This window comes from Harpegnathos saltator, unplaced genomic scaffold (assembly GCF_003227715.2).
Source record: "Harpegnathos saltator strain DR-91 unplaced genomic scaffold, Hsal_v8.6 scaffold139, whole genome shotgun sequence".
Taxonomy (NCBI): domain Eukaryota; kingdom Metazoa; phylum Arthropoda; class Insecta; order Hymenoptera; family Formicidae; genus Harpegnathos; species Harpegnathos saltator.
This window is the reverse complement of record NW_020229916.1, coordinates 479727-497110: the sequence shown is the minus strand read 5'-3', so window position 1 is coordinate 497110 and position 17384 is coordinate 479727. Positions and strand designations below refer to the sequence as shown.

Below are 17384 nucleotides of genomic sequence, written 5' to 3'. Positions count from 1 at the left end.
CTCTCACTTCCCGCGAGCGATAATATTTTAACGGGCGTCGCAGTAAAAACATTGCCGGTGTATTCACTGCGCGCAATTGTACGTTTTAATTTCGCGTAAAATGCTATAAGACTACACCCAAAAACAAGTAATTTCAGAACAAGCGGAATCACCTGACTTTTCGAGGATTTTATTCTTATATATGGTCTCAAGAGGATTTCTCTAAGATTAAGAGGAAAGTATTATAAACACATTATTCTTAAAGTTAGAAGTAAAGTTATATGTTATATGTATAATGCAAATCTTATTGATCTTGATATAAATTTCCTCTTATACACGGATTATTTAATATTTCTTTTTTAAGAGGATTATTATTTATTCTTACTGTACTTTATTCTTACTGGTTATACTGGTTAATTTGAAAAGATTATTATAATGTATAGCGAAAAATAATATACATGTGCTTCTGGCTCCAGTTCTACAATAAGTAGGCACGAATGAAATAAGATCATCATAACAAACAAATTTCCAATCAGTTCTGTTACGGACTTCGCAGCTACAAAGATGTTCATCATAGCCAATTGTATGAAACATAGTTAAAAGAAAGCACATAATATTCAACTTCTTGCAATAGATTATAAACTGTGTATTTGGCCAAATATGGGTAAATTATCTCCGTTTATATGTTACAGCAACACACATATCTTTTCTAAAAAGCGCTCCAAATATTCTGACCCATGAGCATATGGTTATTTTTTCGTTCATGTCCGGAGCATGACTGAACAAAAGAAGCCGACATTTGAATCAACATATTCCTCTTCGTATAAGAGGAAAATTAATCGATATAAAAGAAAATCCTTTTGAGATAAGAGGAAAACAGAATAATATCTAATAAATTTTAGATGAATGGTTCACACTTTCACAATCGCTTTATCGAAAGAGGAGTCCTTCTTCTGTAAAAGGCTTCGCTTGGAACATGAGACTTCACTTAAATGGTATAATTTTTTCTGATGGTATAAAAAGCGTGTCGCAACTGCATGTGCAGCTCGCAGATGATATTAGATTCACAACGAGCCGAGATCACCGCGGACGGCTCGATAGAGCCGCGATAAACTCGAGCAATCGCCAACGAGTTGCCGACGAGTCTTAATTGCAAGCTCGCCGGCTCGCTAGTTTGTGTACTCCCGCGGAAAAAAGTTCCCAAAGCCTTTCAGCGCTCGGACCGAACGAGCTGGGTCGCGCGCTCTTCGCATTCAATTACAAGCGTCTTCGTCGCGCGAGGGCTCCGATTAAACGGGACGAATCGATTCGTCGGCGCAGACGTGATCGGGAAATAGCAAGAAAATTGGCCCCGTCGGCGCTGCGACAACGCGGCCTTTTCCCCGTGCCGCATATAATCAGGGCCGATGAGTAGACGGACGTTAACTCAATTCCGCAAACGTTATACTTGCCAACGTCAGCGCGCGCACATATGTGTATGTGTGTGTGTGTGTGTGCGATGATAATATTACGGTGTAACACGCGCGCGGCCACGTCTGCGACTTTTCGAAACGTGTGCAGACTCCGAGGCGTATGACCGCGCAGCGAGCGTGACACCATGGCGATCAAAGTTTCATGAGGCCCTTCGGCCTTCCGTCCGTAACGAGATTTCTCTCGGAAACTCGGCAGAAATTTGCGACACACCGAGGAAAAAATATCAAGAGGTGAGAGAGATTGGTCGGATCGCCGCGACAATGAGCGAGGTTCGCCTCTCGCTCGGAGGAACGCGTCTCGGCCGTGAAGGAAAGCGAATACGATTGCAAGGGCCGGCAATTCCGTCTTCTTCGTCCGAAGCCGTCCGATTCGTTCGTCGTCACGTTCGATCGACCAATCTCCTCCTCTCCGTGCGCGAAAAGCATGTCTCCCTCGCCGCGGCGCGGCCTCGAATTTTCGCGCCGCGCGAGCGCGGCGGATCGCTGATGAGCGCGCGATTAAGAGGGCTTCTTACTTTTTTCCTTTCGCAGTATTTCGCGCCGACGGAGATTGATAACCCGAGATTACGCGCCGTAATCTGCATATGCGTTCGGAAAATTGCACCGCTGCTCGTCGTTCACTCCACCGAGTTACGGCGATCGCGCGCGATCCGTTAGGATTCGCCGAAAGAACGTCGCTCCCTCTTTTTCTCTCTCCCTCTCTCTCCCTCTCTCTCTCTCTCTCTTCCTCTCGGCCGTTTAATTATTTATCGTTCGCGCGACGTCACAATGCCTCGGCGAATCCCGTCGTCGCGCGTGTCTCGCGTAATGACTCGTCGCAAAAACGCGCCGCGGCGAATGCAGGTCGCCGGTGATTGATACCAGGTGGCGGTCCGGTCGCGGCATCGGCTGCGCAACACGCGATTTCTCGATCAGAAAATGAACGACGACACGTAAAGGCTCTTTTACATCTTTTGCACCGCAACGACGATCGCGACGCTCTTCGCGACGACGACGATTGCGAAGTCCCGAGCTCGCGCCGCGCCGGTTCGGACCGACACACGTCCAATCGGCGCACAGTTTCTCGCGTCGTTGCTCGGCCTTCCAAATCGGAAGCCTCGCGGAATCGTCGCGACGAGCGACGTGCGGAAGAGCCTTAAACGCCGGCCGATACATCGGGTCGCAATCATCGCGTTCGTTCCGTTCTACTTTAATGGCGAATGCGAATCATCATTAACTCCGGACGATTATATACGAGCGACATACAAGCGGGATCAGAGTAATTAAGCGCCGGAATTACGGAACGACTCGGCGCGTTATGTCGATTAATCGATCGCGCGCGGCAGAAAGAAGCGCCGTCGTTTCTCTCCTCCGCCCGTTTCCCCGCGCGTCTCCGAATAATCGAAAAATAACACGCCGCGAATTGTGGGAGTCATCGTCCCCGTCCAGCTGACAACAGGACGAAGGATGCGCGTGTATGCGTGCGTGAGGAAAGAGATAGAGGCAGAGAGACAGAGGCAGAGAGAAAGAACGAATGCAGGAACGAGCAAGAGAGATGAATGTCCGCTGCGTTGAGCCATGAAACACCGCTGGTTACATGCGAATATTATGGCAAACGCGGGCGCGCTCGGCTTGGCCAATGGCCAGGATGCCCTATCAGTGCGATTTGTAGTCGCATAAAAGCAGACAAGTGGCGGCTAACAGACCGTGCCGACGTCCATCGGCACGAGCTTTCGAAAATAAACAGCCGATGCAGTGCAACCCGCGCTCGCCGACGAGATCCGACGCTCGCACTCAATCGTCTAAAAGCCCCGCGCGGAACTCGGTAGACTGTGCTTAAACAATTCCACCCGTAACGGCTCGATATGTGGAATCAGTCGGCCGCCGCCGGTGCGTCGTCGGCGTTCCTTCGCCGAGAGGAGCCTTCCGCTCCGCCGCTTTTTCTGTCGCCGGGCGGCGAATTATGCTCGACGCTCGACTTTGCGTTAGTCCGCGTCTCGCGGGAAGCCGCAAAAAGCTCGACTTAATTTTCCCGAAAACGTTGCTCTCTCTCTCTCTCTCTCTCTCGCTCTCTCCCTCTCGCACACGCTCGTTCCTTCGCCCCTTTTTTAATCGAGACAAAGAGCCCCGGCCGTACGCTGACGGAATTATCCTAATTTCCCGGCCGAAGCGATGTGACTTGCGCGCGCGGAACTGCCACGCTTGACATTTACCGGCGAATGTGCAGAACCGTGCTGCTGCTGCTGTTGCTGCTACTGTGCTAGCACTGTTGCTGCCGCTGCTGCGGTGGCAGCGGCAGCCAGCAACGGTCCTGTATCGATCCCTCAGGACCAGAGAGCTCTACCTAGTAGCCTCGCATTTCGCCTTTCCCACCTACAAGGCGGCGAGAATCCGAGAGCCGCGCGCGGCTCTCGCATACCGCAACAAACAATTTCGCGTCTAACAAATACCTGTCTAACTGGTACCTCCCTCCCTGCTCTTCTCTAACAGACACGTGTTTGAACAGATACGCGGAAATTAGGCGCCGAGCGGCTCGAGTGTCCCGCTGGCGCCTCGTAATTCCGTCCTCGGTGTTGCGATATCGTGACGCGCGCATTGTGTCGTAAAACTGACGAATAAACGAGGATTTGAAATTTCGGAGCGGATTATTCGGAGCTGTTATTCGCGGATCTCTCGCGAAGGATAAATAATTGAGTAGAGTAGAGAGTAGAGTAGTTTGATGAGAGCACCCGAGTAGAAAAATTAATAAGGCTCTGGTAAGGGCCTGGTTATTTTTCTCTAATATTAATCGGGTCCTAGTAGGGATAGAAAGACAAGAACCCTACAAGATGTATAACAAATGGTTTAACGGATTCTTATAAGGTAATATTGTTATGAGAGCCTTATAAGGCAATATCAACAAGGCCTTATAATGCAATATTAATAGGGTCTTGTAAGGAAATATTTTTATTATTGCTTGAATAAAAATATCCCTTCTTTTTATCTCGAGAAATTTAAACTATAACTTTTGTATTTCTTCATAACCTCGTTGGTATACAACAAGAATTTTTTATTTTAAAAATATAGCATTCTTTATACATAGAAATCCTACTACAGTTTTTATTAAATTTTTTGCTGCATTTCACAATGAAGGCGATACTAGAAAAAGATACATTGAAAAAGACTGACTAATGAATATGGCAACTGATAAAACTAATAAAATTTGTTTTTAATTGCGACGTGATTAAAAAATCTTTATTTATCTTAAAAGAAGCAGATAGAGCGTACCTACTAAAACAATATTAAACTATGACAATTTTATTACACGCTTCAGATCTGGTTAATTTTCTATAACAAAATTTGATTTTGTATATCTGAAACATCCTCTTAAAAGATCCTTCTAAGGCTTACATCAGTTTTCCATGTTAAAGCATTGTTTCGTAAAATCTAAGGCATCCCTAAAAAATTCTCCTAAGACCCTACTCAGCTTTCCCTATCAAAGCCTTATTTATTAAATCTAAGGCACCCCTGATAAATCCTTCTAAGACCTCGTCAGTTTTCCTTATCATAACTTTATTTCGCAAAATCTAAGATATCCTTAAAAGATCCATCTCGGGGCCTGATGTGGTAATAATGAGACATCCCTTTTTAGGGCATCCTATTTTCAGCCTTATCGGGGCCTTACACTTCATGAGGATGGCCCTAACAATTTTTTGCTCGGGATGCGAGGCGTGTCGTCGGGATTCTTGCGGTGGTAACAATCTTGTTATCATTTTGCCCTTCGCGAGCGGCCGAACCCGTTCATCCGCTTTCTTCTCGCGCCTCCTCCTCGTCCCTTGCCTTTGATTCTTCCCCCTTCCCTTCTCCCGCCCTCGCCGGAAGCTCGTTTGAAACCGCTCGTCTCTTGTTTCACCCCGACTTGTTGGCGGATACGATGGCTTCTCAGCCACTGATAGCGAGCGAACGTGAAACCTGGCGCGCGTCGTTAATTATCCTTCGGGAGCGAAGAATAGGACATGATTCGCGCGCGGAGCTTGGTCGGGTTCCCCCGGTCGTGAAGAAACGCGCTTCCTCGCGGCTCCTTTCTTCTCGCGTAACGACGTCGGGGAAACGAATGTAAGTGAAATATGCGCGAGATATAGTAAATCGATGGCGCGCGCGCGGCGTTGCAGCTTTGAAAGGCGAACACGGGAGATTTGTATCGCGAGAAAGAGAGAGAGAGAGAGAGAGAGAGAGGGGGGGAGGGAGAGATACGCGCGGTACTTTATACCGCCCTCGTGAAAGATGCAGCGAGATTAACCCCGCCGTTGCCTCCCCCTCCTCCCCCAACCAAGATTACCGATATAACCGAAATAAAGGCGCTCCTCGGGATTGGAACAGACATCGCTCGGCCGCGTTCGTTACTCGATCGACTCCCAACGACTTCTTACACTAGAGAGAGAGGAGAGAGAGAGAGAGAGAGAGAGAGAGAGAGAGAGAGAGAAAGACACGAGGGGAATGTTACAGCTCATTTCTCGTGTTTCCTCGCATGGTACCGAAATAAACCACCGCTGGAGTTATATCCTCTTACCGAGAAACATGGCCATTTCATTCGCGGAAAGCGGAAGATTTTTTTAACAGCAGACACACACCTGTATAATACAAGCGGCACGTACAAAACGCAAGGATAATAAATATTAAAAAACATAAGGATAATAAATCAGGACACGGAGCGCGTCGGTGTATTCCTCGACGAAGTTTCCAGCGATTTTTACTACGAACCGCCTTCCCCCCTCCCCCCGCCCTAGACGCGTACGTAAAGAGACAAACGCATCCTGCTGTACACAAATTTGTGCACTTAGACTTACACAGCTCCTGCAACACGGAGTGTACAATCGCAAGGCGTTATTGTCGAGAAATATTTCCGCGCGAGGCGATAGCCGTCGGCGGAGGGAAGTCACGTACGCGTGAGACAGCGACCGCCAAGGTGTTGAGAGAAAGCGAGAGAGGAGAGATGCTTCACCGCTTACCTTTCGCCTACGGTAATCGATGAATACGCTCAAGAAAGGAAGAGAAAGAGCGATCTTCGGGAACTCCTTTCTGACGAGAAACGCGATTCTCCGAGGCGGGGCGAGCTTATCGCGATGCTCAAAGAGCCGAAAGAGCAAACGGAAGGGGAGGGACGAGGAAGAATGATGGCGGGGAGGGAGGAGGTCGGAAAGCTGTCTCACGTTGCGACTATAAATAACGACTTAATAAAACAACACATACACGCGCGCGCCGGTGCACTTGACCCGCGGAATGCGACGGACGCGCGTCTGGAAGCATTCATCGGCGACGCGAACTTCTGGTGCTTCCGCTCTGTGACTCGCGGTCGGCGCGGCGCGGCGGGTCAGTCGAGAGATTGACTCGGCGACGGCGGCGGGGGGAGGAAAGCATCGGCAGAGAAATCCGATCGAAGGGCGAATGAAGAGCCAAGCAGCGCGCGCGAAAGGGTGACAGTCGCAACATCGTCGCCGCAAATGGCCGACGCGCTTTTCCTCCGGATGTGACGGGGCGTGTAGCCGCTCAGACTTCAATTAAAGCGCATTCAGCCGTCCCGCGGCCGATGCGCCAATGCAAAGCCATTATGCAATCGTTACATCGGCCGCGTAATTACCGTCGTCGGTCGCGATGTAATCGATAGCCTCTGCGGCGACGACGTCGCCGTCGTCGTCGGGCCGGCGCTCGCGCTCGTCGACGACGACGACGGCTACTGCATAACGTTACTCTGTAACACACGTCCGAGGGTAATCGTAACATCGAGGGGATGGCGTGAAAGATACTTCCTCGTAAAAACTGACCCATTTCCGCGTCTCTCGCGTCGCCGCCAGCGTCGGCGAAGCGCGAGTTTTTACGCGCGCGACGAATTAAAAAGATGAGCCGTTTCGCGAAAGGCTTCCACGTCGGCTTCCACCTTTCGGGAGACAAGCCACGAACGTTGTTAATTTTTAGAGCCCTCCCGTCTCTTTCGTCGCCGAGATAACGATGCGGAGGTAAAAAGCGCGTTTTTCATAAATCGCGCCGATGATGCGTGTCGGCGAGAATATTCTCGCAGGTCTGTCGACGTGCCGAAAAATTTCTGCCGGGAAATCTCGGCAACTGACGCAAGCTGCATGTATCGGGGGGAGGAGGGGGGGGGGGAGCGCGATCGGGAGGATATTTGTATTCATAATTTGTTCGTCTATTTATGGACGAATTTAGCGCAACTAATTTAGCCGCATATCAGGTATCCATTTTATTCTCAGTTGCTAAGCCGTGTACATCATTTTCTCTCTCTCTTACCCCATTTTCTTTCGTATTTCTCTCTTATGTATAACCAAACGAGTGCTTCCCCGTTAATAACAATAGCAGTAATATGGTAATATTATCATTACTCCCTAGCAGAAACTTATCACTGGTTGTAATAAATTGGCCAGTGATAATGAGTAATTTTATTACTCTTGCTGACTGTAATAAATTTATTACCGTCAGCAATACATAAATTTCTGTAAGAGTTATATCAATACTCGGGGGCGATAAGGGCGCCCCCTTTCGGTCGAAAGTCGGACTACCTTAATCGCGAGAACCGTCTTGGTTTTTTCACGGTGCGTCTCGGTCGCTGTTGACTGCGCGCGACGATCTTGCGAAAAATCTTGTTGCGCACGTCGCTTGTTCGTGCGTTATCGTGCACGCTGAGACGAATATCGATTCGGTTTATGGGATATCAGTCAGTTTTCTTACTTACGCGTCGCAAGTCGGGCCGAGAAAGAGAGCCAGGCAACATGTGGTACACTGTACTCACCTGAAACACAAAGTGCAAAAGTTCATTAGACCCACTTTAAAGAGAGAGAGAGAGAGAGAGAGAGAGAGAGAGAGAGAGAGAGAGAGAGAGAAGGAGAGGAAGAGAGGGCAGGGCGACTGGTCATCGTTTCCTTCGGCCGTCGCGTCCTTTTAAAGGATAACGCGACAGCGTCGATCATGAAAACTGCGTCGGCAAGACGCCAGGTGGGGCCAGGTGGCGATTTCAACGCGCCAGCCATAATTCGTCGCTTCCTCGCGGAAGATGAGAGGCGAGAAGGTGAGACGTGCGCGCGATAAATAGAACGGGGCAGAAAAATAGAGCGCGAGGGTATCGGGTTCCCGCGCGCAGCTCGGCAGAGAAATCGATACGCCGGCGACTTTCGGAGGAAATCCGACTCGCGGAGGCCACCACCGCGGCTCGAGTCATCCTCCATTCGCATTTCCCGAGCGATCGGGAGGAGAAGCGGCGCGCGCGGTTCGATATACGCGTATCCTTTCCCTCCGAATCTCTTACTTCACGCGTCGCTTGCCGTCGCGAATGCTTCGCTGAATTCGCGCGATGTTTCGCGGGATTATCAATATCCGGCCAATTCGTGGTCAGGATCGCGGAAGTTGCTCCGGAAAAGCGACGCGTTACCGTTACATTGCGAAGCAGCAAGGAGACGACTCGTCACCGTCGTCGCTTCGAAATAACGCGACGAACCGTGACTTCCTTCGACGAGTCCTGGAATCGCTCTCCAGGCTTCGCTCCTCCACGTGCACCGAGGAAGAGCAGTTTATTAACGCTGCTAGAATTACATGGCCCAAGTCGCGTCTCTTCGTTGTCCTGACAAAGGAAGGGGGTAATATCCGCGACACTCGCGTGTAAGATTATGTTCACCGACACCGCAGCGATATACCCCGAAAAGAAAGTATTTTATCTGTAAAGTGATTTTTTCCATAGTTTCATATTCTAAGCGAAGCTATTTATAGGAAAAGGATTCCTCTTTCGATAAAACGATTAAAGTGAAGCACTCAGCTAAAATTTAGTAGATATTATTCTAACTGTTTATTTCAAGAGAATTTCCTTTCATATCGATTAATTCTCCTCTTATATGAAGAGGAATATGTGTATATATATGTATATATACATTCTCTAAAATTTAGACGATTCCGCTTGTTCTGAAATTACTTTTTTTTTTTGGGTGTACTTGCTACGGAATTGGTAGCCTCGATCGCAGATTCCTTCGCTGCGTGCGACTGCAGCTGCAAGTACCAAAGATCTTTCTCCGTCCGAGCGTGCAAAATAACGATCACACTCATCACCGCCGCCGCGGGAATTTTAGTTGCGCCGCTGTCGCCGTAACTAATGAGCTAACGGCAACATCGTCGCTGAAAGTCGCTGCTGAAAAAAAGTAACGATAATGACGTCACCAGTCACTGTCCAGCCCCGTCGGTAATTCGTATCAATTAACAACGGGTCGCCCTAAAGCGAAATTTTCGGGCTCGGACGTGCGGACAGCAGCATCGTTCGAGTCGCTCGGAATCGTTCGCCCGGCGAATAAATCCATGGAGGAAGAGGGAGAGAGAGAAGAGGCGGACGATCGCAAAGCGCGACTTATTCTTGCGCGGGCGAGAAATCCGCCCGCGCGAGAATCTCATTCCTTCGCGCACGAGAGCTCTTCCATCTTTATCTCCAGCCATGCTCCTCGATGAAAACTTGGAACGGTCGGCGCGCGGGTGGCGTTAGTTATAAAATATACGAGGCGATACGTCATTTATTATCTCCCGCTGCAGACAATAACGCGAGGGAGAAAGAGGGAGGACGGCGAACGGGCAGGCCGCGATCTACAATAACCGGATCCTCGGCGGTCGGCTCTCTCTCTCTCTCCCACCCTCTCTCTCTCTCTCTCTCTCTCTCTGCTCGCGCGGCCGCTGCCGGGAAATGCAATTTGGTGGCGTTCACCTCCGGTAAGAGTGGTTTTTCTTACCTCGCGCGAGAGGATAGACTTTAGTCGAAGAAGAGGGAAAGGAAGCGAAGAAAGGAAAAGAGAGAGAGAGAGAGAGAGAGAGAGAGAGAGAGAGAGAGAGGGAGAGAAGGGGAAGGGGGGAAGAAAAACGAAGAGAATGCAGCAGCAGCTCCCGGCGAGGTGCAGCTGCTGTATCAATAAAGCACCGGGAGCCCCGGTGCTCTCCGTTACACGGCGAGGCCCTGTGTTAAAATCGAATTGTGAAATTACAAGAGCGATCTTTGCGAGGAACGCGCGCGCGCGCGCGCTCCGCCTCTCGTTCCGTAAATATTATCGCGCCGCTCATTTTTCGAGCGCTCGCGAGAGCCGATCGCGCAATACGCCCGAGCGAGTCGGCGAACGGATTCAACGCGCGTGATATACTGAAAATTAATGCGCGTTAAATCAACGTTAATGCGATTATGCACGAACGAGCTGAATTAACAGCCCCGTCCGCGGCTGCGGCGCGTTGTGCGTCAATGACTGCGGACAGAACGAGAGAGAGAGAGACAGAGAGAGAGAGAGAGAGAGAGAGAGAGAGAGAGAGAGAGAGAGAGAGAAGGGGAATGGGTGGGAGGAGGAGAAAGAAAAGCAATCGCGAAATTATGAGAATATTCATTCCCACGACGCGGTTATTCGCGGCGCAAAATCCGCGCGAATTGCGTGCGAAATCGCGAAAACGGCTCGCCGTGCCCGGCGCTCGCGCGACTCGGATATTAATAGCCAATTGTTATCGCGCCGCGCGAGAGCGCCTTGTACAAACGCGCGCGCGCGATGACGCGGCTCACCTTTTGCGGGGGCATTTGCACATGCCATTCGCGCATTTATCCCACATACACATCGCCTTCCGCCTCTTTCGAGCCGCCGCCTCTCTCTCTCTCTCTCTCCCTCTCTCTCTCCCTCTCTCTCTCTCTCTCTCTCTCGCGGCACCTCCGCGCGCGCACAAGGCGTTCGCTGGCTCGCGAACTGTGGCATTTCGTTCGCCCTCGTTCGCCGCGCGGAACACTCGTCGAAATGATAAACCACGTACTAGCGCGAGCACCAGCCTCGCGAGAGGATATCTCGGCGCGTAGAACATCTCAGGGAATCCCCCCCTCGCTCTCGGACGCTAAGTAATTCAACGTCCCGAAGCGTGCGGACGAGCCCGTCGGCCCGGCCGGCGCAGCGGCTGGGATGTAAAGAGCGGGATTAATTAGTCGAAAATTAATTAGCCGACAAACTATCGCGGTCTCTCTCCAATCGTGCGTCTCTGTCCTCGCGGTTTTTCCTCTGTGCGAGAGGAGACGCCGTCGTCGTCGTGGCTTCTTCTTATTTTTCAGAGCCGCAGCACGTTGCGGTGTATACATGTATACATATGTGTATGTATGCGTGTGTGTGTGTGTGTGTGTGTGTGTGTGCGTGTGTGTCTCTCTCTCTACGGCGAGTTTAATCGCCTTATGAAGCGGCATCCCGCTTGCCGATCGACGACGACGACGACGACGAAGACGGAGATAACGGCGACGGGAAAGTAAAAGTACAAGATGGAAAAGTCGCAGCGTGAGAAATCTCAAGCGGGTTAACGGGGGATTTTCTCCGTTAAATATTGTATATGTTACAGCGTCACATACTTTTCTCTCTCTCTCTCTCTCTCTCTCTCTCTCTGTATGTATTGTGTACATACACTTATATTATCCTATTAACCTGTCTGGTGATGGATACGAATATTTTATATTTATTTCATTTTACTTTATTTTATTTTATTTTCTTATATATTATTCTACTTAATTTCGAGGTTTTGGAATCGATTTAACGACGTTTTTTTCCTTTTGTTTTTGTAATTTTAACTCATGTCTCATATTTTGTAATTTCTGTCTACGCGCTTAAGGGGACTTGTCTCAGAGCGCTCAATAAATGACGCTTCTCTCTCTCTCTCTCTGTCTCTCTCTCTCTCGGCAGAAAGAGAATCTACAAGGAGACCGAGGCACAGAAAGTTGAGGTGAAAATTAAAAGGAGCGCGTCCCGTTGAATTTCGACTCTTCCTGAGAGCAACACGCGGAAGCCCCGGAAAATCGAAACGACCGCCTGGTCTGGTATCGCGCACGACCGTACAATTACCCGAAATTAGAAATAATCCAGAAGGCGAGAGAGAGAGAGAGAGAGAGAGAGAAAGAGAGAGAGCGAGAGAGAGAGAGAGAGAGAGAGAGAGAGCGAGTGCCTACTAATTAGGCTAACATAATAGTCGAAATTTCATCGCCGGGCTCGAACGAGCCGCGTCGTCACTCGGAGAGCCGCCCTTTGGACTAATTTCAGACTACGCGCCGTTTCACCGCGCGAATTCAATCGCGACGTTCTCATTCGGCGCCGCCCCTTCCCGCTGACAAATTAACACCGGCGCGCCGGTCCCGTCGGAGAAAGAGCGACACTTCGCGCGACACTTTCCCCGCGATGTTTGCGCGCGCCATGTGCTTCCTCAAGCATCCTCCTCGTCGAGGTATGTTGAACTTTCTCGGCGCGAGAGCATTCGCTGCGTAACGTCGCCCGATTACCACGAATAACAAAGCTCGAGAGCGTTACCTCAAACTCGACTGAAAAGTAGCAGCCCGCCGCTGAGCGACGGCGGAATTAACCGGCGTAAAACTTTCCATCTCTTGACAGGTGAGCGGAACACGCGCGCAGAAGACCGGAGGTCCGGGTAACGCCATAAAACCCGGCTATAGAAATGATTTGCGCAAATCGCTCGTACAAAATAACCGCAGCAGCCTCGACCAACCGTCGAGCAAAAAGTCGAGATTTTCCTCGTCGCGATGACGACAGAGACAAACGGATGCTGCGGAAAATATAAGGCCGGTTTAGGAAACTTTGATTCTAGTTGAAAGATTGGTAGGCCTGAGAGTAACGTTGCGTAATCGATCAGCCGATCAATTATCAAGCTAATAAATCATCAGAGATCTAGCGTGATCACGGCTGATCACGCTAGATGTCCAAGTTGGTTTAAAGGCCTACCAACTTTGTAACCGAAAGAAAAGTTTCCGAAACGGCCTTTAGTCGAAGCAGGCCTTTAGTCGCCGAGCAAAGATGCGCATTTCGGAAAGAAACGGTGCGAGCCGTCGACGAACGCGCGAGAACGGGTAGCCACGTTGAGCCACAAGGAGTTCTGAACGTTCCACGATGATTTATAATCCAACGCTCCGGCGCACCACGTGCACCAAGGAAGACTCATCCTCGGCCGCCGCGCGCAAAACTCGCAGGCAGCCGGCGGAAGCGGAAGCGCGCTCTCGAGACGGCAACATCAGGCGCTTAATTAACCTTTAAACACTAGAACGTTTTTGTTACCTCCTGTTTTACTGGAACGAGTGAATTTTTGCCCGTAATTCTTTGTATTTTTTTTTTCAGTACACATGAACTATAAACATCTGGTGAAAATTGTAACAATGTGTGTTTGAAACAGTTTCTTAAATCATACACGGTTTTTCAAAGAAAAAATAATAACCTTTCTCTGTGAAAAAAAAAGAAAGAAAAAAATTTGCTCGAGCATAAATAGTCCGAGGCATTTATAAACATTGTAAAAACCTCTCTTTAAAAGAAGCACAAGACATATACATATTAACCTTTGAAAGGTACCATCGAAGAAAATCGCGTTAACGCTGCCATGGGTGAAATTTCATCCTGCTGTGTGTTCATTTTAGAAATGAACAAAAGTCAAACAAAAAACAAAAGTGCACAATTAAATGTTTCATTACTGTTGAATATTAAATGAAAGTAGGCGGTAGAGTATTGTTGGCAGCGACAATTCAACGTTCAGCAAGAACGAGAGCGAACTCGCACGGGGTGAAACCTTCGCCTTTAAGCCTCCGAGGCTGAAAACTCGGGTTCGTGCGACTGCAACATTTGCTCCCGTCAAAAAATATCACGCGGTGAATCTCCAGGCATCCTGGTGTTTAAGAATCAACAAGCGCGCGCGCGGTCAGCGCGCTTCTCCTCGCTCACGGCCGGCGCCACACGTAGCCGTACTCACCCGCAGATCCACGAATGCCGCCTCCTGGGCACGTTGCTCGGCGGCACCAGCAGCAGAGGGACCGTGCCTCGGGTCGGGCCGCCGGCGGCGGCGGCGGCGGCGGCAGCGAGGCCGCCGTTGCCGTTGCCGTCGGCCGGCGGCAGCCGCAGCTCCGGCACCTGCAGGCTGCTCATTCTCGACGACACTCGCGCCCGTACGCGTCAGCAGCAGAACACGAGTCCGTGGCGCAGGGCGTCTTCGCGGATCGCCAGCCGTCGTCGAGCGGACATCACCGGCCGCCGAGAGCCCGGCCGAGGCCTCCTCGGCCTCGTCGTCGACGGCCGACGGGCCGGCCGACCCCGACGGCTCTCCCCCGCCGCGCTCTTCAGGCAGACCCGCACACTTGTCGCGCACACACTTCACGCGGACGCGTCAGCCTTCGTCAGAACGGCATCTTCTGGACGACCTGCACACGCGCCGCACTTGTTTCTCCGTTCTTGCGCATCCTCCCCCGCACCCTTCTCCCTCTCCCCCTCCCTCCCCCCCTTCCCCCGGCGCCGGCTGCTCGCCCTATCTCTGTCGCCGCGCGTCTCTCAGACTTCGTGTTTGGGGATCACGCGGGAAGGAGGGAGCACGCGCGGAGCCACGGGAACTTCGCTGCAGGATGCGGCCGAAGAGAGTACGTGAACGAAGGCGCGCGCGCGCGCGCGCGCGCGGCGCTATAGCGAGGCCGCCACGACGGCGGCTATCTAGCGAGTGGACGCGCACGCTGCGGTCTCGAACGAAGGATTGATGACCGTCGGTTGCGGCGCAGCGGCGCGCGGCGGCGGCGGCGCGGCGGTGGGACGATTTGTGCAACGTTTATCTAATGAATCGCTGTCAAAGCGTTGGCTGAGGAAGGAGGGGCGAGGACGGCCGAGAGGAATTCATCGTTCGCCGGCATTCATTCGCGATTCGCGATCGGATTCATTTCTCCGCGCCGAAAGGCCGCCGCAGAAATGCCGCCTGATAAGACGTCAGAGCCAGCCTTGGATGTAACGGCTTTACATAACCCAATTATGCGTGCGGATTGGAGGACTACTCGGCAGGAATGCAGCGGGTACCAAGTTCGAACGCGCGCGCGCGCGCGCGCGCTTGGGGCCGTAAACATGTCGTCTTTCATTCGCGCTAACAAGTCGATCCGTCCGGCCACTCGGCCGCCCGTCGCTCTTGGTCGCGAGGAATCCGGAAAGAACGCGATGTAAACGAGTATTTCGATCAGAGAGAAAGAGGGGAGGAGAGAAGGAAGAAAAGAAATGAAGAGAAAGAGGGAGAGAGAGAGGGGAAGGAAGAGAAAGACCAGCGTCTGTTTGAGGCGAAGCCTCCGAGGACGAAAATCGAAAATCACACGTCGCAGATTCAAGATGAGTGAAAGGCAGACGGTCAAATCGTATCGTTAAAGAAGAGATACACGATAAATGTAATAGGAAAATAAAAAATATATGTGTGTAGGTGTATACAATTGAAAAAAACAGCACGAAAACAAACGCTTACGGAAGACCGAAAAAATGAAATTTGTGACGGAAGAAGAAAACAAATATAAGAGAGAAAATGCGGAAGAGAGAGCGCAGGAAAATAAAGACTACAGTATAAGCGAGTATTTGAATGAGAGAGAAAGAGGGGTGGAGAGAAGGAAAGACAAATAAATGAAGAGAGAGAGAGAGAGAGAAACAAACCAGCGTCTGTTTGAGCGAGCGAAACCTCTGAGGACGAAAATCGAAAATCACACGTCGCAAATTCAAGACGAACGAAAGGCAGGCGGTAAATATCGGCGGTTACATCGTTAAAGGAAAGATGCACGATAAATAAAGTAAAAAAAAAATATATATATAAAATAGAATAAAAAAAAATAGATATATATAAATATACGATTGAAGGAAAAGCAGCACGAAAAAATGCACCTACGTAAGACCGAAGAGACGAGATTTGTGACGGAAGAAAAAAACAAATAAGAGAGAAAATGCGGAAGAGAGAGCACAGGAAAATTTGTCCGTCGCGCGCGCGAACCGAGTCGTCTCGTTTCCGCCGACGAGGAGTCCGGTCGCCACAGCTCTGTTCCGGTCGGCACCTCCTCCGCGACTTTTTCCCGGTTCGTCTCGGTCGCAATTACGCCGAGCTGCCGAATGAAACCGCTGCGGAAACGCATGCACACACGCGCGCGAGAGCCAACACACAGACCCAACTCTTGCCGGGTGAGTGACGGAAAAGCGGCGTTGCTTCTGAAAGCTCGAAAATTCGCGTGTTCGCCTGCGGAAAGCGATGCGGTAAGCAGCGCGCCGCGACGAGAGCGCGAACGCGCGACAAAGCGGCCGCGGCCGCGCTCGTTATGTCGACAAAAGAGAATCATTTTGAGGCTCGACTCACGTAGCGCGATATCGTGCGTGCGCGTTCGGCCGGGCGCGAACGCCCAATGGGATTTGTAACGATCGCCGAACACGGGGCGAGGGGGCGAAAGGAGAGGGTGGCGCGTTTGACGCGCGGCGCGAGTTAAGGGACGAATTTATTAATATATTCCACGGCGCTTGGCGAGTGTGAACACGCTGAATGCCAAACCGCCCCCGCTGTCCCCAGTCCGCTGTTAATTCGCGCGGTCGTTTGTGTGCGCGCTCGACTGCGCGCGGGAAGCCTCGGAAAAAAACCCTTCTCCCTTTCTGCCGATCAAGGTGAAATTCTGGGACCGCTGTGTGTCACGATGACGCGGCAATCTCGAAATTGGAAACTTTTTACAACGTCGACATCGGTGGCCGGAGGGGGGGGGGGGAGAGAATGCCGCAGCTGCTCCACTTTGGCTCTCCGCGACGAGGCGACCGTTGGGAAAATTTGGAAAACATAATCCACGGTCGCCACGCGCCGGACAAAGCTCGAGAGGCTTGAGAATGTCCCCATGGCGAGGAAACGTCAAGTTCGGCGTCTGACTCGACAAAGTCAACGCAATCAGGAAGAAGAAAGACGTGGGAGGCGAGGAGGAGAGCGGAGCGCCGCCGGAAGCCAGCGATCGTCGCGGCGCGTTTGAAATTCAAATGACGCGGCACGGGTGAAAGGAGAGCCGAAAGCCGACGGCTGCGACATGAAAAGTCTCGCGGATCCGCGCCTCTCGCGAATCCACGGCGCCGCTCCTCCGTGTCGTGTCGCCGCGGGCGCCGTTCATCGCGACACGGCGAATCAAAGTGCGCT

The 17384-nt window shown here is 51.0% G+C and overlaps 1 protein-coding gene across 1 annotated transcript in view; it reads right to left on the bottom strand.

Moving 5' to 3' along the window:
• The window catches only part of dnc (phosphodiesterase dunce), a 302091-nt gene that overhangs the window by 266065 nt on the left and 18642 nt on the right, over nt 1-17384 (bottom strand). Inside the window, exon 2 of the mRNA XM_025308093.1 lies at nt 14193-14637. Coding sequence (XP_025163878.1) covers nt 14193-14365 — 173 coding nt within the window. The 5' untranslated portion in view covers nt 14366-14637. The remainder of the gene's footprint in view (nt 1-14192; nt 14638-17384) is intronic.